This window comes from Coregonus lavaretus, assembly GCF_964263955.1.
Source record: "Coregonus lavaretus genome assembly, chromosome: 8".
Taxonomy (NCBI): Eukaryota; Metazoa; Chordata; class Actinopteri; order Salmoniformes; family Salmonidae; genus Coregonus; species Coregonus lavaretus.
The window spans coordinates 17257891-17281989 of record NC_139995.1 but is presented as its reverse complement, the minus strand read 5'-3'; the positions used below and the strand labels follow the sequence as shown (position 1 = coordinate 17281989).

General features: G+C 42.6%; 2 protein-coding genes across 2 annotated transcripts in view; both read left to right on the top strand.

The window, feature by feature from the left end:
- Positions 1 to 287: 287 nt before the first annotated feature.
- On the top strand, positions 288 to 11309 carry LOC311133186 (catechol O-methyltransferase B-like; the record flags this gene model as incomplete). Its single annotated transcript, XM_084166634.1, has 5 exons — positions 288 to 458; positions 4721 to 4838; positions 10502 to 10695; positions 10845 to 10976; positions 11127 to 11309. The coding sequence occupies 5 exons, from the start codon at positions 288 to 290 to the stop codon at positions 11307 to 11309; spliced, it is 798 nt and encodes a 265-aa protein (XP_084022760.1).
- Positions 11310 to 15543: 4234 nt separating this feature from the next.
- The window catches only part of LOC311133175 (metabotropic glutamate receptor 6-like), a gene marked incomplete at both ends in the record, with an annotated part of 39974 nt that continues 31418 nt past the window's right edge, over positions 15544 to 24099 (top strand). The window contains one exon of the mRNA XM_084166620.1: positions 15544 to 16086. Coding sequence (XP_084022746.1) covers positions 15544 to 16086 — 543 coding nt within the window. The remainder of the gene's footprint in view (positions 16087 to 24099) is intronic.

Genomic DNA, 24099 nt, shown 5'->3' with positions numbered 1-24099 from the left:
GTCATCTGCTGCATAGTAAATACCCATTTCATTAGCCTAGTACAAAGGGAGGAATGAAAGGAGAGATACAAGAGCTGATGGACGTGGGCATTGATTTCCATAAGTATTCATTTCATTATGATCACACAGATTTCTTGTTAATAAGAGGACATACTGTTTTACAAAATCTTTTTAAATGGGTACAGTGTTTCTATGGTTACTTATTTGTTTATCCGTCTTCATAACTTAACTAGAAAGTTTATTTTACAGTGAATTCATTTTTATAACCACCATCTCTGTGTCCTAGGATGTTGCTGAGCCTTCTTTCTGGTTTGATCGTGGGAGCAGCTGTCCTCTTTGTTCTTTACCGCTGGGTGATCCCCACAGCTGTGCAGTATCATGGAGGACTGGCACTACTGTGGCATGATGTCATCGTGGAGCGCGCACTGGACACCTTGACCCGGACTTCACGTCCTCAAGTGAGCTCTCTAAACAGATTTATAGTTAAGTCTTTGGTGTTCACCATTGTTATTATAGTATGTTGGTATTGTGATTCTTCCAGACCTATCATGAAAGGTATTATGACAGTGTTTCCCTTTGAGCGTTTCAGAGTGAAATGACAGTGTGTGTCATCCCTTTAATGTAATCATATATATATATATATATATATATATATATATATATATATATACTGCTCAAAAAAATAAAGGGAACACTTAAACAACACAATGTAACTCCAAGTCAATCACACTTCTGTGAAATCAAACAGTCCAGTTAGGACGCAACACTGATTGACAATACATTTCACATGCTGTTGTGCAAATGGAATAGACAACAGGTGGAAATTATAGGCAATTAGCAAGACACCCCCAATAAAGGAGTGGTTCTGCAGGTGGTGACAACAGACCACTTCTCAGTTCCTATGCTTCCTGGCTGATGTTTTGGTCACTTTTGAATGCTGGCGGTGCTTTCACTCTAGTGGTAGCATGAGACGGAGTCTACAACCCACACAAGTGGCTCAGGAAGTGCAGTTCATCCAGGATGGCACATCAATGCGAGCTGTGGCAAGAAGGTTTGCTGTGTCTGTCAGCGTAGTGTCCAGAGCATGGAGGCGCTACCAGGAGACAGGCCAGTACATCAGGAGACGTGGAGGAGGCCGTAGGAGGGCAACAACCCAGCAGCAGGACTGCTACCTCTGCCTTTGTGCAAGGAGGAGCAGGGGGAGCACTGCCAGAGCCCTGCAAAATGACCTCCAGCAGGCCACAAATGTGCATGTGTCTGCTCAAACGGTCAGAAACAGACTCCATGAGGGTGGTATGAGGGCCCGATGTCCACAGGTGGGGGTTGTGCTTACAGCCCAACACCGTGCAGGACGTTTGGCATTTGCCAGAGAACACCAAGATTGGCAAATTCGCCACTGGCGCCCTGTGCTCTTCACACTGAGCACATGTGACAGACGTGACAGAGTCTGGAGACGCCGTGGAGAACGTTCTGCTGCCTGCAACATCCTCCAGCATGACCGGTTTGGCGGTGGGTCAGTCATGGTGTTGGGTGGCATTTCTTTGGGGGGCCGCACAGCCCTCCATGTGCTCGCCAGAGGTAGCCTGACTGCATTAGGTACCGAGATGAGATCCTCAGACCCCTTGTGAGACCATATTTGGACGAGATGGGTCCCATTATGCCTGGCGAAAACCAAACTCTGCATTCCACAGTAAGAACATCATACCAAAGGTCAAGCATGGTGGTGGTGGTGGTGGTGTGATGGTTTGGGGATGCTTTGCTGCCTCAGGACCTGGACGACTTGCCTTAGAGCAGAATTCATGGTTCCTTCTATTATCAGAGAATTCTACAGGAGAATGTCAGACCATCCGTCTGTGAGCTGAAGCTGAAGCGCAGCTGGGTCATGCAGCAAGACAATGATCCAAAACACACAATCAAGTCTACATGAAAATTGCTAAAAAGCAACAAATTGGACATTTTGGAATGGCCTAGTCAGAGTCCAGACCTAATCCCAATTGAGATGTTGTGGCAGGACTTGAAATGAGCAGTTCATGCTTGAAAACCCACACGTCACTGAGTTAAAGCAGTTCTACATGGAAGAGTGGGTCAAAATTCCTCCACAGCGACGTGAGAGACTGATCAACAACTACAGGAAGCATTTGGTTAGTCATTGCAGCTAAAGGTGGCACAACCAGTTATTGAGTGTAAGGGGGCAATTCCTTTTTCACACAGGGGAATTGGGTGTTGCATAAATTTGTTTATGAAATAAATAAAATAAATATGTAATTGTTGTTATTTGTTCACTTATTTTCCCTTTACCTAATATTAGGTTTTGGTTGAAGATCTGCTAACATTCAGTATCACAAATATGCAAACATAGAGAATTAGAAAGGGGGCAAATACTTTTTCATAGCACTATATCTATATATATATACAGTGAGGGGAAAAAAGTATTTGATCCCCTGCTGATTTTGTACGTTTGCCCACTGACAAAGACATGATCAGTCTATAATTTTAATGGTAGGTTTATTTGAACAGTGAGAGACAGAATAACAACAAAAAAATCCAGAAAAACGCATGTCAAACATTTTCTAAATTGATTAGCATTTTAATGAGGGAAATAAGTATTTGACCCCCTCTCAATCAGAAAGACTTCTGGCTCCCAGGTGTCTTTTATACAGGTAACAAACTGAGATTAGGAGCACACTCTTAAAGGGAGTGCTCCTAATCTCAGCTTGTTACCTGTATAAAAAACACCTGTCCACAGAAGCAATCAATCAATCAGATTCCAAACTCTCCACCATGGCCAAGACCAAAGAGCTCTCCAAGGATTGTAGACCTACACAAGGCTGGAATGGGCTACAAGACCATCGCCAAGCAGCTTGGTGAGAAGGTGACAACAGTTGGTGTGATTATTCGCAAATGGAAGAAACACAAAAGAACTGTCAATCTCCCTCGGCCTGGGGCTCCATGCAAGATCTCACCTCATGGAGTTGCAATGATCATGAGAACGGTGAGGAATCAGCCCAGAACTACACGGGAGGATCTTGTCAATGATCTCAAGGCAGCTGGGACCATATTCACCAAGAAAACAATTGGTAACACACTACGCCGTGAAGGACTGAAATCCTGCAGCGCCCGCAAGGTCCCCTTGCTCAAGAAAGCACATATACAGGGCCGTCTGAAGTTTGCCAATGAACATCTGAATGATTTAGAGGAGAACTGGGTGAAAGTGTTGTGGTCAGATGAGACCAAAATCGAGCTCTTTGGCATCAACTCAACTCGCCGTGTTTGGAGGAGGAGGAATGCTGCCTATGACCCCAAGAACACCATCCCCACCGTCAAACATGGAGGTGGAAACATTATGCTTTGGGGGTGTTTTTCTGCTAAGGGGCCAGGACAACTTCACCGCATCAAAGGGACGATGGACGGGGCCATGTACCGTCAAATCTTGGGTGAGAACCTTCCCTCAGCCAGGGCATTGAAAATGGGTCGTGGATGGGTATTCCAGCATGACAATGACCCAAAACACACGGCCAAGGCAACAAAGGAGTGGCTCAAGAAGAAGCACATTAAGGTCCTGGAGTGGCCTAGCCAGTCTCCAGACCTTAATCCCATAGAAAATCTGTGGAGGGAACTGAACGTTTGAGTTGCCAAACGTCAGCCTCGAAACCTTAATGACTTGGAGAAGATCTGCAAAGAGGAGTGGGACAAAACCCTCCTGAGATGTGTGCAAACCTGGTGGCCAACTACAAGAAACGTCTGACCTCTGATTGCCAACAAGGGTTTTGCCACCAAGTACTAAGTCATGTTTTGCAGAGGGGTCAAATACTTATTTCCCTCATTAAAATGCTAATCAATTTATAAAAATGTTGACATGCGTTTTTCTGGATTTTGTTGTTGTTATTCTGTCTCTCACTGTTCAAATAAACCTACCATTAAAATTATAGACTGAACATGTCTTTGTCAGTGTGCAAACGTACAAAATCATCAGGGGATCAAATACTTTTTTCCCTCACTGTGTATATATATATATATATATATGGTAAAGTGCTGCAATGAAGGACATAGGAAAATTACAGTTGGTCCAGAACAGAGCAGCACGGCTAATATCAAGAACATGCATGTCAATCTCTCCTGGCTCAAAGTAGAGGAGAGATTGACTGCATCACTGCTTGTCTTTGTCAGAAGTATTGACGTGTTGAAAGCACCCAACTGTCTGTTCAAACCGCTAACAAACAGCTCAGACACCCATAAATGCCCCATAAGACATGCCACCAGGGGTCTCTTCACAGTCCGTAAGTCCAGAACAGAGGCTGTGAAGCACACAGTACTACATAGAGCCATGACTACATGGCACTCTCTTCCACATCAGGTTACTGAAGCTAGCAGTAAAATCAGATTTTTTAAAAACGATAAAACAACGCGGACTGTGAAGAGATGCGCACGCACCCATTGCCAAGCATGCATGCACACACCCACACATTGTATTTGTGATATTGTGTTGTTGTAATATTGTACATTTTATATTGTACATTTGTTATGGTGGAGCAGTGTAAATGTGTATAGTGTACAATGTATTGTGTGATGTGTTGTTTTATTCCTGTTTGGACGCCAGGAAGAGTAGCAGCTGCCTTGGCAGCAGCTAATGGGGATCCTAATAAAATAGTAAATACTAAACTTAATGTAGGCCTCATCGTAGGTACAATACCATCTGTAATTTCTCCTCTGAAATTTCTAGCGTCTTCTGAAGGCAGTGCAGAGGAAAGCCACTGTAGGAGACCCCCAGAGTGTGATCACAGCCATCGACCACTTCTGCAGACATAGAGAATGGGCCATGAATGTGGGGGATGAGAAAGGTACTCTACATGTGCTTTGAATGGGTTATTAATAATGGTAATACAGTGAGGGGAAAAAAGTATTTGATCCCCTGCTGATTTTGTACGTTTGCCCACTGACAAATAAATTATCAGTCTATAATTTTAATGGTAGGTTTATTTGAACAGTGAGAGACAGAATAACAACAACAAAAATCCAGAAAAACGGATGTCAAAAATGTTATAAATTGATTTGCATTTTAATGAGGGAAATAAGTATTTGACCCCTCTGCAAAACATGACTTAGTACTTGGTGGCAAAACCCTTGTTGGCAATCACAGAGGTCAGACGTTTCTTGTAGTTGGCCACCAGGTTTGCACACATCTCAGGAGGGATTTTGTCCCACTCTTTGCAGATCTTCTCCAAGTCATTAAGGTTTCGAGGCTGACGTTTGGCAACTCGAACCTTCAGCTCCCTCCACATATTTTCTATGGGATTAAGGTCTGGAGACTGGCTAGGCCACTCCAGGACCTTAATGTGCTTCTTCTTGAGCCACTCCTTTGTTGCCATGGCTGTGTGTTTTGGGTCATTGTCATGCTGGAAAACCCATCCACGACCCATTTTCAATGCCCTGGCTGAGGGAAGGAGTTTCTCACCCAAGATTTGATGGTACGTGGCCCCGTCCATCGTCCCTTTGATGCGGTGAAGTTGACATGTCCCCTTAGCAGAAAAACACCCCCAAAGCATAATGTTTCCACCTCCATGTTTGACGGTGGGGATGGTGTTCTTGGGGTCATAGGCAGCATTTCTCCTCCTCCAAACACGGCGAGTTGAGTTGATGCCAAAGAGCTCGATTTTGGTCTCATCTGACCACAACACTTTCACCCAGTTCTCCTCTGAATCATTCAGATGTTCATTGGGAAACTTCAGACGGGCATGTATATGTGCTTTCTTGAGCAGGGGGACCTTGCGGGCGCTGCAGGATTTCAGTCCTTCACGGCGTAGTGTGTTACCAATTGTTTTCTTGGTGACTATGGTCCCAGCTGCCTTGAGATCATTGACAAGATCCTCCTGTGTAGTTCTGGGCTGATTCCTCACCGTTCTCATGATCATTGCAACTCCACGAGGTGAGATCTTGCATGGAGCCCCAGGCCGAGGGAGACTGACAGTTATTTTGTGTTTCTTCCATTTGCGAATAATCGCACCAACTGTTGTCACCTTCTCACCAAGCTGCTTGGCGATGGTCTTGTAGCCCATTCCAGCCTTGTGTAGGTCTACAATCTTGTCCCTGACATCCTTGGGGAGAACAAGTATTTGATACACTGCCGATTTTGCAGGTTTTTCTACTTACAAAGCATGTAGAGGTCTGTAATTTTTTATCATAGATACAAAAAAATAAATACAAAAATCCAGAAAATCACATTGTATGATTTTTAAGTAATTAATTTGCATTTTATTGCATGACATAAGTATTTGATCACCTACCAACCAGTAAGAATTCCGGGTCTCACAGACCTATTAGTTTTTCTTTAAGAAGCCCTCCTGTTCTCTACTCATTACCTGTATTAACTGCACCTGTTTGAACTCGTTACCTGTATAAAAGACACCTGTCCACACACTCAATCAAACAGACTCCAACCTCTCCACAATGGCCAAGACTGGAGAGCTATGTAAGGACATCAGGGATAAAATTGTAGACCTACACAAGGCTGGGATGGGCTACAGGACAATAGGCAAGCAGCTTGGTGAGAAGGCAACAACTGTTGGCGCAATTATTAGAAAATGGAAGAAGTTCAAGATGACGGTCAATCACCCTCGGTCTGGGGCTCCATGCAAGATCTCACTTCGTGGAGCATCAATTATCATGAGGAAGGTGAGGGATCAGCCCAGAACTACACGGCAGGACCTGGTCAATGACCTGAAGAGAGCTGGGACCACAGTCTCAAAGAAAACCATTAGTAACACACTACGCCATCATGGATTACAATCCTGCAGCGCAAGCAAGTCCCCCTGCTCAAGCCAGCGCATGTCCAGGCCCATCTGAAGTTTGCCAATGACCATCTGGATGATCCAGAGGAGGAATGGGAGAAGGTCATGTGGTCTGATGAGACAAAAATAGAGCTTTTTGGTCTAAACTCCACTCGCCGTGTTTGGAGGAAGAAGAAGGATGAGTACAACCCCAAGAACACCATCCCAACCGTGAAGCATGGAGGTGGAAAAATCATTCTTTGGGGATGCTTTTCTGCAAAGGGGACAGGACGACTGCACCGTATTGAGGGGAGGATGGATGGGGCCATGTATCGCGAGATCTTGGCCAACAACCTTCTTCCCTCAGTAAGAGCATTGAAGATGGGTCGTGGCTGGGTCTTCCAGCATGACAACGACCCAAAACACACAGCCAGGGCAACTAAGGAGTGGCTCCGTAAGAAGCATCTCAAGGTCCTGGAGTGGCCTAGCCAGTCTCCAGACCTGAACCCAATAGAACATCTTTGGAGGGAGCTGAAAGTCCGTATTGCCCAGCGACAGCCCTGAAACCTGAAGGATCTGGAGAAGGTCTGTATGGAGGAGTGGGCCAAAATCCCTGCTGCAGTGTGTGCAAACCTGGTCAAGACCTACAGGAAACGTATGATCTCTGTAATTGCAAACAAAGGTTTCTGTACCAAATATTAAGTTCTGCTTTTCTGATGTATCAAATACTTATGTCATGCAATAAAATGCAAATGAATTACTTAAAAATCATACAATGTGATTTTCTGGATTTTTGTTTTAGATTCCGTCTCTCACAGTTGAAGTGCACCTATGATAAAAATGACAGACCTCTACATGCTTTGTAAGTAGGAAAACCTACAAAATCGGCAGTGTATCAAATACTTGTTCTCCCCACTATACAGCTGCGGAAAAAATTAAGAGACCACTGCAAAATTATCAGTTTCTCTGGTTTTACTATTTTATAGGTATGTGTTTGGGTAAAAATAACGTTTTGGTTTTATTCTATAATCTACTGACAACATTTCTCCCAAATTCCAAATAAAAATATTGTCATTTAGAGCATTTATTTACAGAAAATGACAACTGGTCAAAATAACAAAAAATATGCAGTGTTGTCAAAAAATAAGTTCATGTTCATTTTTAAACACACAATAGTAATGTTTTAACTTAGGAAGAGTTCAGAAATCAATATTTGGTGGAATAACCCTGATTTTCAATCACAGCTTTCATTCGTCTTGGCATGCTCTCCACCAGTCTTTCACATTGATGTTGGGTGACTTTATGCTACTCCTGGCGCAAAAATTCAAGCAGCTCGGCTTTGTTTGATGGCTTGTGACCATCCATCTTCCTCTTGATCACATTCCAGAAGTTTTTAATGGGGTTCAGGTCTGGAGATTGGGCTGGCCATGACAGGGTCTTGATCTGGTGGTCCTCCATCCACACCTTGATTGACCTGGCTGTGTGGCATGGCGCATTGTCGTGCTGGAAAAACCAATCCTCAGAGTTGGGGAAAAATGTCAGAGCAAAAGGAAGCACGTTTTCTTCCAGGACAGCCTTGTACGTGGCTTGATTCATGCGTCCTTCACAAAGACAAATCTGCCCGATTCCAGCCTTGCTGAAGCACCCCCAGATCATCACCGATCCTCCACCAAATTTCACAGTGGGTGCATGACACTGTGGCTTGTAGGCCTCTCCAGGTCTCTAACCAGGTGTTTGGCAAAGCTGAAAATTGGACTCATCAGAGAAGATTACCTTACTCCAGTCCTCTACGATCCTTATGGTCTTTTGCAAACCTCAGCCTGGCTCTTCTTTGCTTCTCATTGATGAAGGGCTTTTTTCTAGCTTTGCACGACTTCAGCCCTGCCCCTAGGAGCCTGTTTCGAACCGTCCTCGCCATGTACTTCACTCCAGCTGCCGTTTGCCATTCTTTTTGTAGGTCACTTGATGTCATCCTACGGTTGTTGAGTGACATTCGAATGAGTTGGCGGTCATCCCGATCAGTAGAGAGTCGTTTTCGCCCTTTGCCGGTCTGTAGCTTTGTTGTCCCCTATGTCTGCTGCTTGACCTTGTTCTTATGAACTGCCGTCTTTGAAATTATAAGGATGGAAGTAACCTGACGTTCACTTTATCCCTCTGCCAGTAAAGCCAGAATTGACCCCTTCTTTTCCTCACTCAAAACATTCCTTTTCAACTCTTTTGGCATGGTCAATAGTTATTTTTGAGGTACTATTAGCACTGTTTTTGCCATCCAGCCGGTCCTATTGCAAGAGGATAGTGATGACCACAGCAGTGGTTTTTATACTTTTCCTCGTTAAATAAGATTTGGTTCATGTGATCACCTAATCAGTACCTAATTCAGTAGACTGAGGTGTGCCTGTGTTGGAATTCAACAGACACTGGAATGGAATGGCTGTCATACATGTAGAGATGCTGATTTAAGAAAAATTTGCAGTGGTCTCTTAATTTCTTCCACAGCTGTGTGTATATATAATCACTACCAGTCAAAAGTTTGGACACCTACTCCTTCAAGGGTAGTTATTTATTTTTTAAAAATTGTACATTGTAGAATAATAGTGAAGACATCAAAATTATGAAATAACATATGGAATAATGTAGTAACCAAAAAAGTGTTAAACAAATCAAGATATATTTTATATTTGAGATTCTTCAAATAGCCACCTTTGCCTTGATGACAGCTTTGCACACTCTTGGCATTCTCTCAACCAGCTTCATGATTACTTTAAGACATGAAGGTCAGTCAATACGGAACATTTCAATAACTTTTCAAGTTTATTCAAGTGCAGGCGCAAAAACCATCAAGCGCTATGATGAAACTGTATTCACTGACCTTCATGTCTTTGCTTATTTGAGCTGTTCTTGCCATAATATGGACTTGGTCTTTTACCAGATAGGGCTATCTTCTGTATACCCCCCTACCTTGTCACAACACAACTGATTGGCTCAAACACATTAAGAAGGAAAGAAATTCCACAAATTAACTTTTAAGAAGGCACACCTGTTAGTTGAAAGGCATTCCAGGTGACTACCTCATGAAGCTGGTTGAGAGAATGCCAAGAGTGTGCAAAGCTGTCATCAAGCCAAAGGGTGGCTATTTTGGTTACGACATGGGCTCCCGAGTGGCGCAGTGGTCTAAGGCACTGCATCTCAGTGCTTGAGGCGTCATTACAGACCCCCTGGTTCGATTCCAGGCTGTATCACAACCGGCCGTGATTGGGAGTCCCATAGGGCGGCGCACAATTTGGCCCAGCGTCGTCCGGGTCTGGCTGGTGTAGGCCGTCATTGTAAATAAGAATTAGTTCTTAACTGACTTGCCTAGTTAAATAAAGGTAAAATAAATAAATACAAATGTGTTATTTCATAGTTTTGATGTCTTCACTATTATTCTACAATGTAAAAATAAAGAAAAACCCTTGAATGGGTAGGTGTGTCCAAACTTTTGACTGGTAGTGTATATACATACACACACACACACACACACACACAGTATATTGTAGGTATTTTGTATGTTTATTGGATAGAGGTAAAAGGTAGGGGAGAGTGCTGAAAGAGCAGTAAAATTGAATTAACCCATGTTGCAGCAGTATATACAGGATGTGTTCTTAGATCTCTAAATCCCCCCCAGGCCACATGTCTGCCTGGTCTTGACCATGTCCACATCTTTGTGCATGTGTCTATGTACTGTATGTTCATTACAGGCTCCATTCTGGACTCGGTGGTCAATGAAGTGAGTCCAGTCACTGTCTTGGAGTTAGGCACTTATTGTGGCTACTCAACAGTGCGCATAGCCCGCCTATTACTCCCTGGCGCCTGTGTCATTACCTTGGAGTTCAACCCAGATTATGCTGCCATTGCTAGTCAAGTCATCAAATGGGCAGGACTGGAAGATAAGGTAAAAAAAGATTGGTATGGATTAACATAATTACATTTGATGATGAAAGTGATGTACATTCATGTAAATATGGGTGGGTAGTAGATGTTAAAAGATACAGGTCAGTTGTAACTTAGAAGCTTAGATGAGATCTCTTTACTGTTGTCCAGGTGCAGCTAGTGGAGGGAGCCTCAGGAGACTGGATCCCTCGGATGAAGGAGCATTTCGGGGTCCATGCATTTGACTTAGTTTTTCTGGACCACTGGAAAGAGCGCTACCTTCCTGACACAAAACTGCTGGAGGTAAGTAAGATGACTAATTTGACCGTCCTGTGATTATAGGGAATCATTGATAGTCCTACACCGATATGATCAATCAAAACACAAAACATGTCATTCTCTCTTTCTCCCATTCCCCCAACTCTATCTCTTCCTATTTTCCTCTCTCTCTAGGAGTGTGGTCTCATACAGAAAGGCACAGTGCTGCTGGCAGACAATGTCATCTGTCCAGGAACCCCTGACTATCTGGAGTACGTCCGCAACAGCCCTCGCTACAACAGCCAGTACTACAGATCCCACCTGGAGTACACAAAAGCAGAGGATGGCTTGGAGAAGTCTGTGTTCTTAGGGTACTAGCCAAACATTGAGCCTCTTGCTTTAAAACATTAACTCTCTTGATAATATTTTTTGTTAGTTTCAATTTAAAGCGCTGCCTTATATCTCAGTTATGACATACTGTAACTTACTGTGGTAAGCATTTCTTTCCCTGTAGAATTTATCTAGAGTAAACTAATATCTTTGAAAAAGTATTTGTGTGTTTTGACATTGTCACAATGCTATCTAGCTATGCAAATTGTTAAAATGTTAGGTCTTAACAGTTACATTTAGTGCTGTCAGTTTTACCGCTGCAGAATTATGGTAGAGTGATGTCTTTTTCGAACATGGATCTAATTCACTAGGTGGCAGTAGTGTGCCTTTTTAGAGATTCAAATCAAACAACTGAAAAGCAGCATGTGAAGTGGTCCCATCATTTTACATTTTACATTTTAGTCATTTAGCTGACGCTCTTATCCAGAGCGACTTACAGGAGCAATTAGGGTTAAGTGCCTTGCTCAAGGGCACATCGACAGATTTTTCACCTAGTCGGCTCGGGGATTGGAACCAGCGACCTTTCGGTTACTGGCACTACGCTCTTAACCACTAAGCTACCTGCCGCCCCATCATAACTTCATAGCATGTATAGCCTTCTTTCTGGTTTAGGCAGACATAAAACGGACTAAAATCTTACACCATATCTAGCAACTATAAATAATGATTTATGTTTTGTCATGAATCTGTATCAGGTCTACATTTCGTTATTAAAGATTCTGTGAGAAAGGTCTATGTTGCATCAAAATCTTTGATTTGATCAAATCCAATGGGTATCAAACAGATCACAAAAATTTAAATTTAAGCCAGGAATTAACAGTACTGATTAATGTGACTGATCCTGGAGATGCTATAGAAAATGATTGCATCTATACAGCAGAGAAACAGATGGATCTTTATAATTTGCATGTGATTGTGAATCACTATTGTTTTAGTTGAACATTTTCCTGTTTTAGTTGGTAGAACATGATATTCTACAGGTGTGTATGAGAATGTATTCTCAAATCACTGCCTTTCTAATCTCCCCTGCAAAGTGACGGAGTGCCATCATAAAAGGGGGAGGGTACTACATATAGGACAGCTGCATACAAATATAAAGGCTAGTCCACCTAGGGCTTTCTTCACAGACTGCTGCATGATAATCTCAATCTGTGCCCATTAGTGCACTGAGAGAGAAGAGGATTCAACAGAGAGAGAGAGGGACAGTGACATAGACAGAGAGCAAGTGGGAGAGAGCTTTTAAGGGATTTGGCAGTGATTTGTAGAATCTCAGTGGTGTAATATTGTGCTTTTTCGACTTTTCCGTGAGCCAGACGATGCTATACACTAAAGCCTCGAAAGCCAAAATGTTCTATACTTTTTTTGCTAACTAAAACAAATGTTATGTTATTGAAGGATTTGAGTCCATTCCAGTTATTTTTTGGAAAATACATATAATATCTGAGATGTTAATGGATTTACTTTTTGCTTAAACAACAAAGAAACCGGCACTGAATATCACATATTAAATATGGGAATAGATCTGTTTGGGAGCGATGGAGTGATGGATGAAATCAAGACTAGTCCAAATGGAATGTTCAGGTAAGCAGTCAATTCTTATATTTATTACATCCATAGACCTCTTTTTAGATTTCACCTACCAGTACCTAGGTCACATTTTACTCTTCCATTATATGTCATATAAATGTTAACCTTGCTGCCCGTACTGTGTATTGAACATTTAATCTCTGAGACACATCTCTATTTCAATGCATTGCATCGTTTGTGTAAACTTCTTAAACCAAATCATTTACATCATATACCAATTTTTAATACTATTATAACTTAATTGGATCTCCCCCGACACAGTGAAATTTGAAGGAAATAAAGCTGGATAGGCAGTCAAACTGAGCAAAAATATTTCTGTATATATTTATATTAGCTTCGTATCAGGATGAAATTAATCAGGATAACTTGTTCCTTACATAACTCATATTTGTATCTTGAACATGCCACTTAATTATACTTCTCACCCCTTGTTTTATTAAACCTAAATCGTATTACAGAACGTGAAAAACATTCATAAAACACTGTCCATGTTAGCTTTTGTGCAATATTTATGAGATGTTATCACTATGCTCTTTGCTGCTCTCTTGGCTGTGTTTTACTTGTCCAACCTTTTCCATGCAGATACCCTTTACTTAGAAGACTCTCTTTCCTGTGGGGTTTGAGTGGAACTATGTTTAAGTCTAGAAGAAGTAGATATTCTCGGACACAAACACACTTTAAAACACATTTTTATACCCATTTTGAGATTGGGGTGAGGAACTGAAGTGGCATGTCCTATATTGTCCACTTGAATGATAATGTTTGGTAATGTGCCATTGATGCCAAGACATACAGTGACTTGCGAAATAATTCACCCCCTTGGCATTTTTCCTATTTTGTTGCCTTACAACCTGGAATTAAAATGGATTCATTGGGGGTTTGTATCATTTGATTTACACAACATGCCTACCACTTTCAAGATGCAAAATATGTTTTATTGTGAAACAAACAAGAAATAAGACAAAAGAACTTGAGCCACAAAATCAATACTTTGTAGAGCCACCTTTTGCAGCAATTACATCTGCAAGTCTCTTGGGGTATGTCTCTATAAGCTTGGCACATCTAGCCACTGGGATTTTTGCCCATTCTTCAAGGCAAAACTGCTCCAGCTCCTTCAAGTTGGATGGGTTCCGCTGGTGTACAGCAATCTTTAAGTCATACCACAGATTCTCAATTGGATTGAGGTCTGGGCTTTGACTAGGCCATTCCAAGACATTTAAATGTTTCCCCTTAAACCACTCATGTGTTACTTTAGCAGTATGCTTAGGGTCATTGTCCTGCTGGAAGGTGAACCTCCGTCCCAGTCTCAAATCTCTGGAAGACTGAAACAGGTTTCCCTCAAGAATTTCCCTGTATTTAGCACCATCCATCATTCCTTCAATTCTGACCAGTTTCCCAGTCCCTGCCGATGGGAAAAACATCCCCACAGCATGATGCTGCCACCACCATGCTTCACTGTGGGGATGGTGTTCTCTGGGTGATGAGAGGTGTTGGGTTTGCGCCAGACATAGCGTTTTCCTTGATGGCCAAAAAGCTCAATTTTAGTCTCATCTGACCAGAGTACCTTCTTCCATATGTTTGGGGAGTCTCCCACATGGCTTTTGGCGAACACCAAACGTGTTTGCTTATTTTCTTCTGTAAGCAATGGCTTTTTTCTGGCCACTCTTCCATAAAGCCCAGCTCTGGAGTGTACGGCTTAAAGTGGTCCTATGGACAGATACTCCAATCTCTGCTGTGGAGCTTTGCAGCTCCTTCAGGGTTATCTTTGGTCTCTTTGTTGCCTCTCTGATTAATGCCCCCCTCGCCTGGTCCATGAGTTTTGGTGGGCGGCCCTCTCTTGGCAGGTTTGTTGTGGTGCCATATTCTTTCCATTTTTTAAATAATGAATTTAATGGTGGTCCATGGGATGTTCAAAGTTTCTGATATTTTTTTATAACCCAAACCTGATCTGTACTTCTCCACAACTTTGTCCCTGACCTGTTTGGAGAGCTCCTTGGTCTTCATGGTGCCGCTTGCTTGGTGGTGCCCCTTGCTTAGTGGTGTTGCAGACTCTGGGGCCATTCAGAACAGGTGTGTGTATATATACTGAGATCATGTGACACTTAGATTGCACACAGGTGTACTTTACTTAACTAATTATGTGACTTCTGAAGGTAATTGGTTGCACCATATCTTATTTAGGGGCTTCATAGCAAAGGGGGTGAATATACATGCATGCACCACTTTTCCATTATTTATTTTTTAGACTTTCGAAACTAGTTATTTTTTTGATTTCACTTCACCAATTTGGACTATTTTGTGTATGTCCATTACATGAAATCCCAATAAAAGTCCATTTAAATTACAGGTTGTAATGCAACAAAATAGGAAAAACGCCAAGGGGGATGAATACTTTTGCAAGGCACTGTTCTGTGTAGTAATTTCTGCTGCCATGGTAAGAGCACTTGCAGATCAATTTGTATGATTAACACTGAGTGAGTAAAATAACTGTTTGTCTAAAATTGATGTGAAGAAAGCTGTAACTGACCTTAAACCAAAGACCAACATGTCCTCATTACTGTTCACAGGTATCAAATTTAGAGGGAGAAGCCTGGTACTTTAACGCTGGATACAGGAACCTTTGGTGGCCAGAATCATGATATCACAGTGCCACACATCACAGTTCTGCTGTCGGTTTGATCCACCGTTTGGATGTCATGTAACAACATTGCCCAGGTTACTGTGGATGCTGTTTCTGGGTCTAAGTCCAGAGTCATGGGCTCAGCAGGGCACACAACCACACTCCATCAAGATCGAGGGGGACATCACCCTGGGTGGCCTGTTTCCAGTGCACTCCCGTGGGCCAGCCGGTGTGCCCTGTGGGGAGATCAAGAGGGAGAAGGGGATCCACCGTATGGAGGCCATGCTGTATGCACTGGATCAGATCAACAGTGACCCTGACCTCCTGCCTAACATCACCCTGGGGGCCATGATCCTGGACACCTGCTCTAGAGACACCTACGCCCTGGAGCAGTCACTCACTTTCGTCCAGGCCCTCATCCAGAAGGATAACTCGGACGTGCGCTGCTCCAATGGCGAGCCACCCATTATTCCCAAACCGGAGAGGGTGGTGGGAGTAATTGGGGCATCCGGCAGCTCCGTGTCCATCATGGTGGCCAACGTGCTGAGACTCTTTGCGGTGAGACTCCTTCCTGTGCTGTGCATTTTAGCCCTCACTATACTATATTCCCATGCTGAATCCTCATCCTCACACACTCTTACATTTTCTTCATCAGAATTAATGTACCTTTTTAAATTGTGTAACTAAGGTATGTTTTTACACTAGAACCATACTGCAATGTGTGGGGGCAATTGCTTGATTTGCTCTCAGTGCTCACCATCAAGTGAGCTACCAGCTAGAACATAACGTTCTGAGAACCATATGTTTCTTAGAACTGGGGGAGAGCGTGGTTGTGCTATGGTTATTTTGCATTCAACCTTCCGCAACTTTCTGGGAATGGTGCAGGGCCCGGTTTCCCAAAAGCTTCTTAAGGCTAAATTCATCGTTAGAACCATAGGATCCTATGGTTCTAAGATTAATTTTGCTTTTGAACATTCTCAGCACATTTAAGGCACTTGACAAAAAAGCAGTTTTTTTCTTTTCTTGGTATTACATTACTTTAGCAGAAAGTTTCCTAAAGGTTCAAACATGGTTACATTTCATTTCAATTTTGGTAATGTTCTAGGAACGTTCTCCAGATGGTTTGACATTGGGAATGTTCTCATAGTTCAGAGAACGTTAAGAAACAACGTTCTTCTGTTGGAATGTCATTACGTCAGCATAACGTTTCCTCATGGTTCTATTTTTAAAGCCATGTTCTCATTGTTCCAAGAATGTTAAGAAACAATGTTCTTCTGTGGGAATTTCAGTACTTCAGCATAACGTTTCCTACAGGTTTCCTCATGGTTCTATTTTAAAGTTCTCAAATTGTTCCGAGAACGTTAAGAAAACTTTCCATAAAAACCACAAGAGAACTTTAGTAACGTTCTAAGAAAGTTATTAAAAAACATATACACTCCTTTCTTAGCATCAACAAAACTCTATGCTCTATCTTAATGAGTTTGAATAAACTACATTTACATTTACATTTTAGTCATTTAGCAGACGCTCTTATCCAGAGCGACTTAGTGAGTGCATACATTTTCATACTGGGCCCCCGTGGGAAACGAACCCACAACCCTGGCGTTGCAAGCGCCATGCTCTACCAAAACATGGCATGTAAGCTCCATCCTGGAGGCGCAGTGGACTAATTCCATGGATAGAGAACAGAAGATTATAGGTTTGAATCTCACTGATGCCGTTTCACAATAAATAAATGTGTTTGCATGGTTAATGCCTAAGGAAATGAATTCCCACGTGTCCTATCTGTGCTTGGAGTTACATTTTTTAAAATCCAAAATAAGCGACAGTGGCAGTGTTATTAAAAGTCTTATTGAAACATTCAGTGAACGTTTTTAAGGAAGTTATTAAAAAAACTCAAAATAATCTATAATTTCCGTTCTCAGATCGTTAATAAAACCTCCCAGGAAACCTTCAAAGAACCAGTGTAAAGCATTCTCAGCACCTCCCTACAACCTAAAAAGAAACGATCCCAGAATAGGCTACATTTTCACTTCTGTTCTCTCAGTTTTACCGGTCAGGAAACTTATGATTTCGTTCCCCCAACCAATGTGAAACCAAAAACATATGTTCCCATAACTTCCATGGAACCAAATGTGCTAAAAAAATCACGCGAGAAAAATACCTATGGCTTTCGGACACACGTTTGAACAAATCAAGTGAAAAATGTCACGTAAGTCAGACACGTGGTTTTAGGACACGTGTGAAGTTTCAAATGGATTTTCACATGTAATCAAGTTAATCGCAGGATTTGCTGTGATTAATCACGATTAATAGAAAATTCTGAATTTGCTCATTGAGCTGTAATTTAAGATAAAAAAAATTAAAAAAGCATTACACAATACTGACGTCTTGATTTTGTCCAAAGTAACGGTTAGCAAAATTAGGTAAATTGATATAGTACGTTCTTTAACCTCAATGTCATTGTTTTTTCTAGCTGTATAGATTATTTAAAAGTATATATTTACATTCAGTCCAATAGCAAACACATTCACACATTTTCAAATACACTGAACAAAAAATATAAACGCAACATGTGAAGTGTTTGTCCCATGTTTCATGATCTGAAATAAAAGATCCCAGACATTTTTCATACACACAAAAAGCTTATTTCTCTAAAATGTTGTGCACACATTTGTTTACATCTCTGTTAGTGAACATTTCTCCTTTGCCAAAGATAATCCATCCACTTGACAGGTGTGGCGTATCAAGAAGCTGATTAAACAGCATGATCATTACACAGGTGCACCATGAGCTGGGGACAATAAAAGGCCACTCTAAAATGTACAGTTTTGTCACACAACACAATGCCACAGATGTCTCAAGTTTTGAGGGTGCGTGCAATTGGCATGCTAACTGTCCACGAGAGCTGTTGCCAGATAATGTAATGTTAATTTCTCTATCATAAGCCGCCTCCAACGTTGTTTTAGAGAATTTGGCAGTACGTCCAACTGGCCTCACAACCACAGACCACGTGTAACCACGCCAGCCCAGGACCGCCACATCCAGCTTCTTCACCTGCGGGATCATCTGAGACGAGCCACCCGGACAGCTGTTGAAACTGTGGGTTTGCACAACCGAAGAATTTCTGCACAAACTGTCAGAAACCGTCTCAGGAAAGCTTGTCATTGTCACCAGGGTCTTTACCTGACTGCAGTTAGGCGTCGTAACCAACTTCAGTGGGCAAATGCTCACCTTCGATGGCCACTGGCACACTGGAGAAGTGTGCTCTTCATGGATGAATCCCCGGGTTTCAACTGTACCGGGCAGATGGCAGACAGCGTGTATGGCATCGTGTGGGCGAGAGGTTTGCTGATGTCAACGTTGTGAACAGAGTGCCCCATGGTGGCGGATTGGGTTATGGTATGGGCAGGCATAAGCTACGGACAACGAACACAATTGCATTTTATCGATGGCAATTTGAATGCACAGAGACACCGCGATGAGATCCTGAGGCCTATTGTCGTGCCGCCATCACCTCATGTTTCAGCATGATAATGCACGGCCCCATGTCGCAAGGATCTGTACACAATACCTGGAAGCTGAAAATGTCCCAGTTCTTCCATGGCTTGCATACTCACCAGACATGTCACCCATTTAGCATGTTTGGGATGCTCTGGATCGACGTGTACAACAGCGTGTTCCAGTTCCTGCCAATATCGAGCAACTTCACACAGCCAACATTCCACGGCCCACAATCAACCGCCCGATCAACTCTATGCGAAGGAGATGTGTCGCACTGATCCACGCCCCTACATTTTTTTTTAAAGCTATCTGTGACCAACAAATGCATATGTATTCCTAGTCATGTAAAATCCATAGATTAGGACCTAATTATTAATTTCAATTGACTGATTTCCTTATGAACTTTAACTCCGTAAAATCTTTGAAATTGTTCCATGTTGCGTTTTATATTTTCGTTCTGTGTACATTAAAATCCCTTTCAGACCTGTGTATTAAATGTAACAATGACCAATGGACAGCCAACAATAACAGAAGCTAAAAATAGCTAGTTAGGACAACATTTTGCTATCGCCTATCAGGTAGCTAGCGGTTAGCAATTAGCATGCAACCATTAGAAACAAATGTACGGGGTTTCTTATTTTTTTCTCAAAAAGTTAACTAAAATATATTTAATTATCATGCTTCATATGTACACATGTAAATGCACTCTGAGCCCTTGTTTGTAAAAAACAATATTAAAAATGTATGAGCCAAAACATTTATAACGAAAAGAAAATAATCTGAAATGCCATCTTGTTCTCATTGACTTGCATACAAAAGTGTGCTAGCTAGCTACTTAGCTTGGCTTCACTTGTGTAAATGGGTAAATCTCCCTTGTTTTTTACTCAGTCAAAACAATTAAACTATACATCAAAATGACCAGAACTCAAGTTTTTAGTTAAACTTGTTCTCTCTAGATTTTGAAAACCATGCGTACAAACCGGAAAACAGGATACAAAATAAGGAGACGGCGAGCTAGCTTCTCTGTTCTTTTTCACTGGGCTTCCAACGGTCACGGACCAACGTATGCCTGCAGCATTAAAACTCAGAATACCTCTTCCTAGTGGTGGCGCTAAGTATACATGTATATCAATCAAATCAAATCAACTTTTATTGGCCACATGCGCCGAATACAACAGGTGCAGACATTACAGTGAAATGCTTACTTACAGCCCTTAACCAACAGTGCATTTATTTTTAATAAAAATAAAGTTTGTTATCCTGGCACCACACGGCCAGGTCTCTGACCTCCTCCCTATAGGCTGTCTCATCGTTGTCAGTGATCAGGCCTACCACTGTTGTGTCGTCGGCAAACTTAATGATGGTGTTGGAATCGTGCCTGGCCATGCAGTCATGGGTGAACAGGGAGTACAGGAGGGGACTGAGCACGCACCCCTGAGGGGCCCCCGTGTTGAGGATCAGTGTGGCAGATGTGTTGTTACCTACCCTTTACCACCTGGGGGCGGCCCGTCAGGAAGTCCAGGATCCAGTTGCAGAGGGAGGTGTTTAGTCCCAGGATCCTTAGCTTAGTGATGAGCTTTGAGGGCACTATGGTGTTGAATGCTGAGCTGTAGTCAATGAATAGCATTCTCACGTAGGTGTTCCTCTTGTCCAGGTGGGAAAGGGCAGTGTGGAGTGCAATATTGATTGCATCATCTGTGGATCTGTTGGAGCGGTATGCAATTTGGAGTGGGTCTAGGGTTTCTGGGATAATGGTGTTGTGAGCCATGACCAGCCTTTCAAAGCACTTCATGGCTACAGACGTCAGTGCTACGGGTCGGTAGTCATTTAGGCAGGTTATCTTAGTGTCCTTGGGCACAGGGACTATGGTGGTCTGCTTGAAACGTGGTCTGCTTGGTATTACAGACTCAGTCAGGGACATGTTGAAAATGTCAGTGAAGACACTTGCCAGTTGGTCAGCACGTGCTCGGAGTACACGTCCTGGTAATCCGTCTGGCCCTGCGGCCTTGTGAATGTTGACCTGCTTAAAAGTCTTACTCACATCGGCTACGGAGAGCGTGATCACATAGTCATCCGGAACAGCTGGTGCTCTCATGCATGCTTCAGTGTTGCTTGCCTCGAAGCGAGCATAGAAGTGGTTTAGCTCGTCTGGTAGGCTTGTGTCACTGGGAAGCTCGCGGCTGTGCTTCCCTTTGTAGTCTGTAATAGTTTTCAAGCGCTGCCACATCCGACGAGCGTCAGAGCCGGTGTAGTACGATTCAATCTTAGTCCTGTATTGACTCTTTGCCTGTTTGATGGTTCGTCGGAGGGCATAGCGGGATTTCTTATAAGCGTCCGGGTTAGAATCCCGCTCCTTGAAAGCGGCAGCTCTACCCTTTTAGCTCAGTGCGGATGTTTCCTGTAATCCATGGCTTCTGGTTGGGGTATGTACGTACGGTCACTGTGGGGACGACATCATCGATGCACTTATTGATGAAGCCAGTGACTGATGTGGTGTACGCCTCAATGCTATCTGAAGAATCCCGGAACATGTTCCAGTCTGTGCTAACATAACAGTCCTGTAGCTTAGCATCTGCGTCATCTGACCACTTTTTTATTAACCGAGTCACTGGTGCTTCCTGCTTTAGTTTTTACTTATAAGCAGGAATCAGGAGGATAGAGTTATGGTCAGATTTGCCAAATGGAGGGCGAGGGAGAGCTTTGTATGCGTCTCTGTGTGTGGAGTAAAGGTGGTCTAGAGTTTTTTTCCCTCTGGTTGCACATTTAACATGCTGGTAGAAATTAGGCAGAACGGATTTAAGTTTCCCTGCATTAAAGTCCCCGGCCACTAGGAGCGCTGCCTCTGGATGAGCGTTTTCCTGTTGACTTATGGCCTTATACAGCTCATTCAGTGCAATCTTAATGCCAGCATTGGTTTGTGGTGGTAAATAGACAGCTATGAAAAATATAGATAAACTCTCTTGGTAAATAGTGTGGTCTACAGCTTATCATAAGATACTCTACCTCAGGCGAGCAAAACCTTGAGACTTCCTTAGTATTTGATTTTGTGCACCAGCTGTTGTTTACAAATATACACAGACCGCCACCCCTTGTCTTACCGGAGTCAGCCGTTCTATCCTGCCGATGTAGCGTATAGCCCGCTAGCTGTATGTTATCCATGTCGTTGTTCAGCCACGACTCGGTGAAACATAAGATATTACAGTTGTCCCGTTGGTAGGATAACCGTAATCTTAGGTCATCCAATTTATTTTCCAATGATTGAAGATTGGCTAATAGGATTGATGGGAGCAGCAGTTTACTCGCTCGCCGTCGGATCCTTACAAGGCACCCCGACCTACGTCCACGATCTCTCCGTCTCTTCCTCATGCGAATGACGGGGATTTGGGCCTTGTCGGGTGTCTGTAGGATATCCTTCGCGGCCGCCTCGTTGAAGAAAAATTATTCGTCCAATACGAGGTGAGTAATCGCTGTCCTGATATCCAGAAGCTCTTTTTGGTTATAAGAGACGATGGCAGAAACATTATGTACAAAATAAATTACAAATAACGCGGAAAAACATACATAATAGTACAATTGGTTAGAGGGCTGTAAAACGGCAGCCATCTTCTCCGGCGCCATTCTTCTTCTGAATGCAACACCATGGGAGGACTACAATAATAATGGAGTGGATGGCTCAGAAATAACAAAGATGTATTGAATTATTATACTCAGGTAGGCTAAATAACCTTTTTACAGAATGGCATTACATAATTTGCATTTCCACATGTTGAAACGTTGCTACTGCAACATGTTAACACCACCTTTTCACATGTGAGGAGAATAACACTATTTCACCCCCATATGTGAACTTTAACTTTCACATGTGGAATTTCGATTTTCCCATGGAGTTTTCTTACATGTGAAACTGCAAATGTGATTTGTTTTTCACGTGAAAACATTAGAAAAGGTGGTGTTAACATGTGATTTCTAAATGTAATACATGTGAAAGTATGATTTCACGTGCAATTTAAGCTCAACATGTGAAAAATAAAATGTCACATGTATTTTTTGGTGTAAGGGACTGTTCATTAGTGAAGTTTGGGTACAGCTATGTAGCAGTAGGGTATGACATCTATGGGAAGTGAACCCTATTCCCCCTTTTGAACCAATGCTCTGAGCCGTGTATAGGTTTTCCTGATGTATCAGCTGTGAACTTACAGTGGGGAAAAAAAGTATTTAGTCAGCCACCAATTGTGCAAGTTCTCCCACTTAAAAAGATGAGAGAGGCCTGTAATTTTCATCATAGGTACACGTCCACTATGACAGACAAAATGAGAAGAAAAAAAATTCAGAAAATCACATTGTAGGATTTTTTATGAATTTATTTGCAAATTATGGTGGAAAATAAGTATTTGGTCAATAACAAAAGTTTCTCAATACTTTGTTATATACCCTTTGTTGGCAATGACACAGGTCAAACGTTTTCTGTAAGTCTTCACAAGGTTTTCACACACTGTTGCTGGTATTTTGGCCCATTCCTCCATGCAGATCTCCTCTAGAGCAGTGATGTTTTGGGGCTGTCGCTGGGCAACACGGACTTTGAACTCCCTCCAAAGATTTTCTATGGGGTTGAGATCTGGAGACTGGCTAGGCCACTCCAGGACCTTGAAATGCTTCTTACGAAGCCACTCCTTCGTTGCCCGGGCGGTGTGTTTGGGATCATTGTCATGCTGAAAGACCCAGCCACGTTTCATCTTCAATGCCCTTGCTGATGGAAGGAGGTTTTCACTCAAAATCTCACGATACATGGCCCCATTCATTCTTTCCTTTACACGGATCAGTCGTCCTGGTCCCTTTGCAGAAAAACAGCCCCAAAGCATGATGTTTCCACCCCCATGCTTCACAGTAGGTGTGGTGTTCTTTGGATGCAACTCAGCATTCTTTGTCCTCCAAACACGACGAGTTGAGTTTTTACCAAAAAGTTATATTTTGGTTTCATCTGACCATATGACATTCTCCCAATCCTCTTCTGGATCATCCAAATACACTCTAGCAAACTTCAGACGGGCCTGGACATGTACTGGCTTA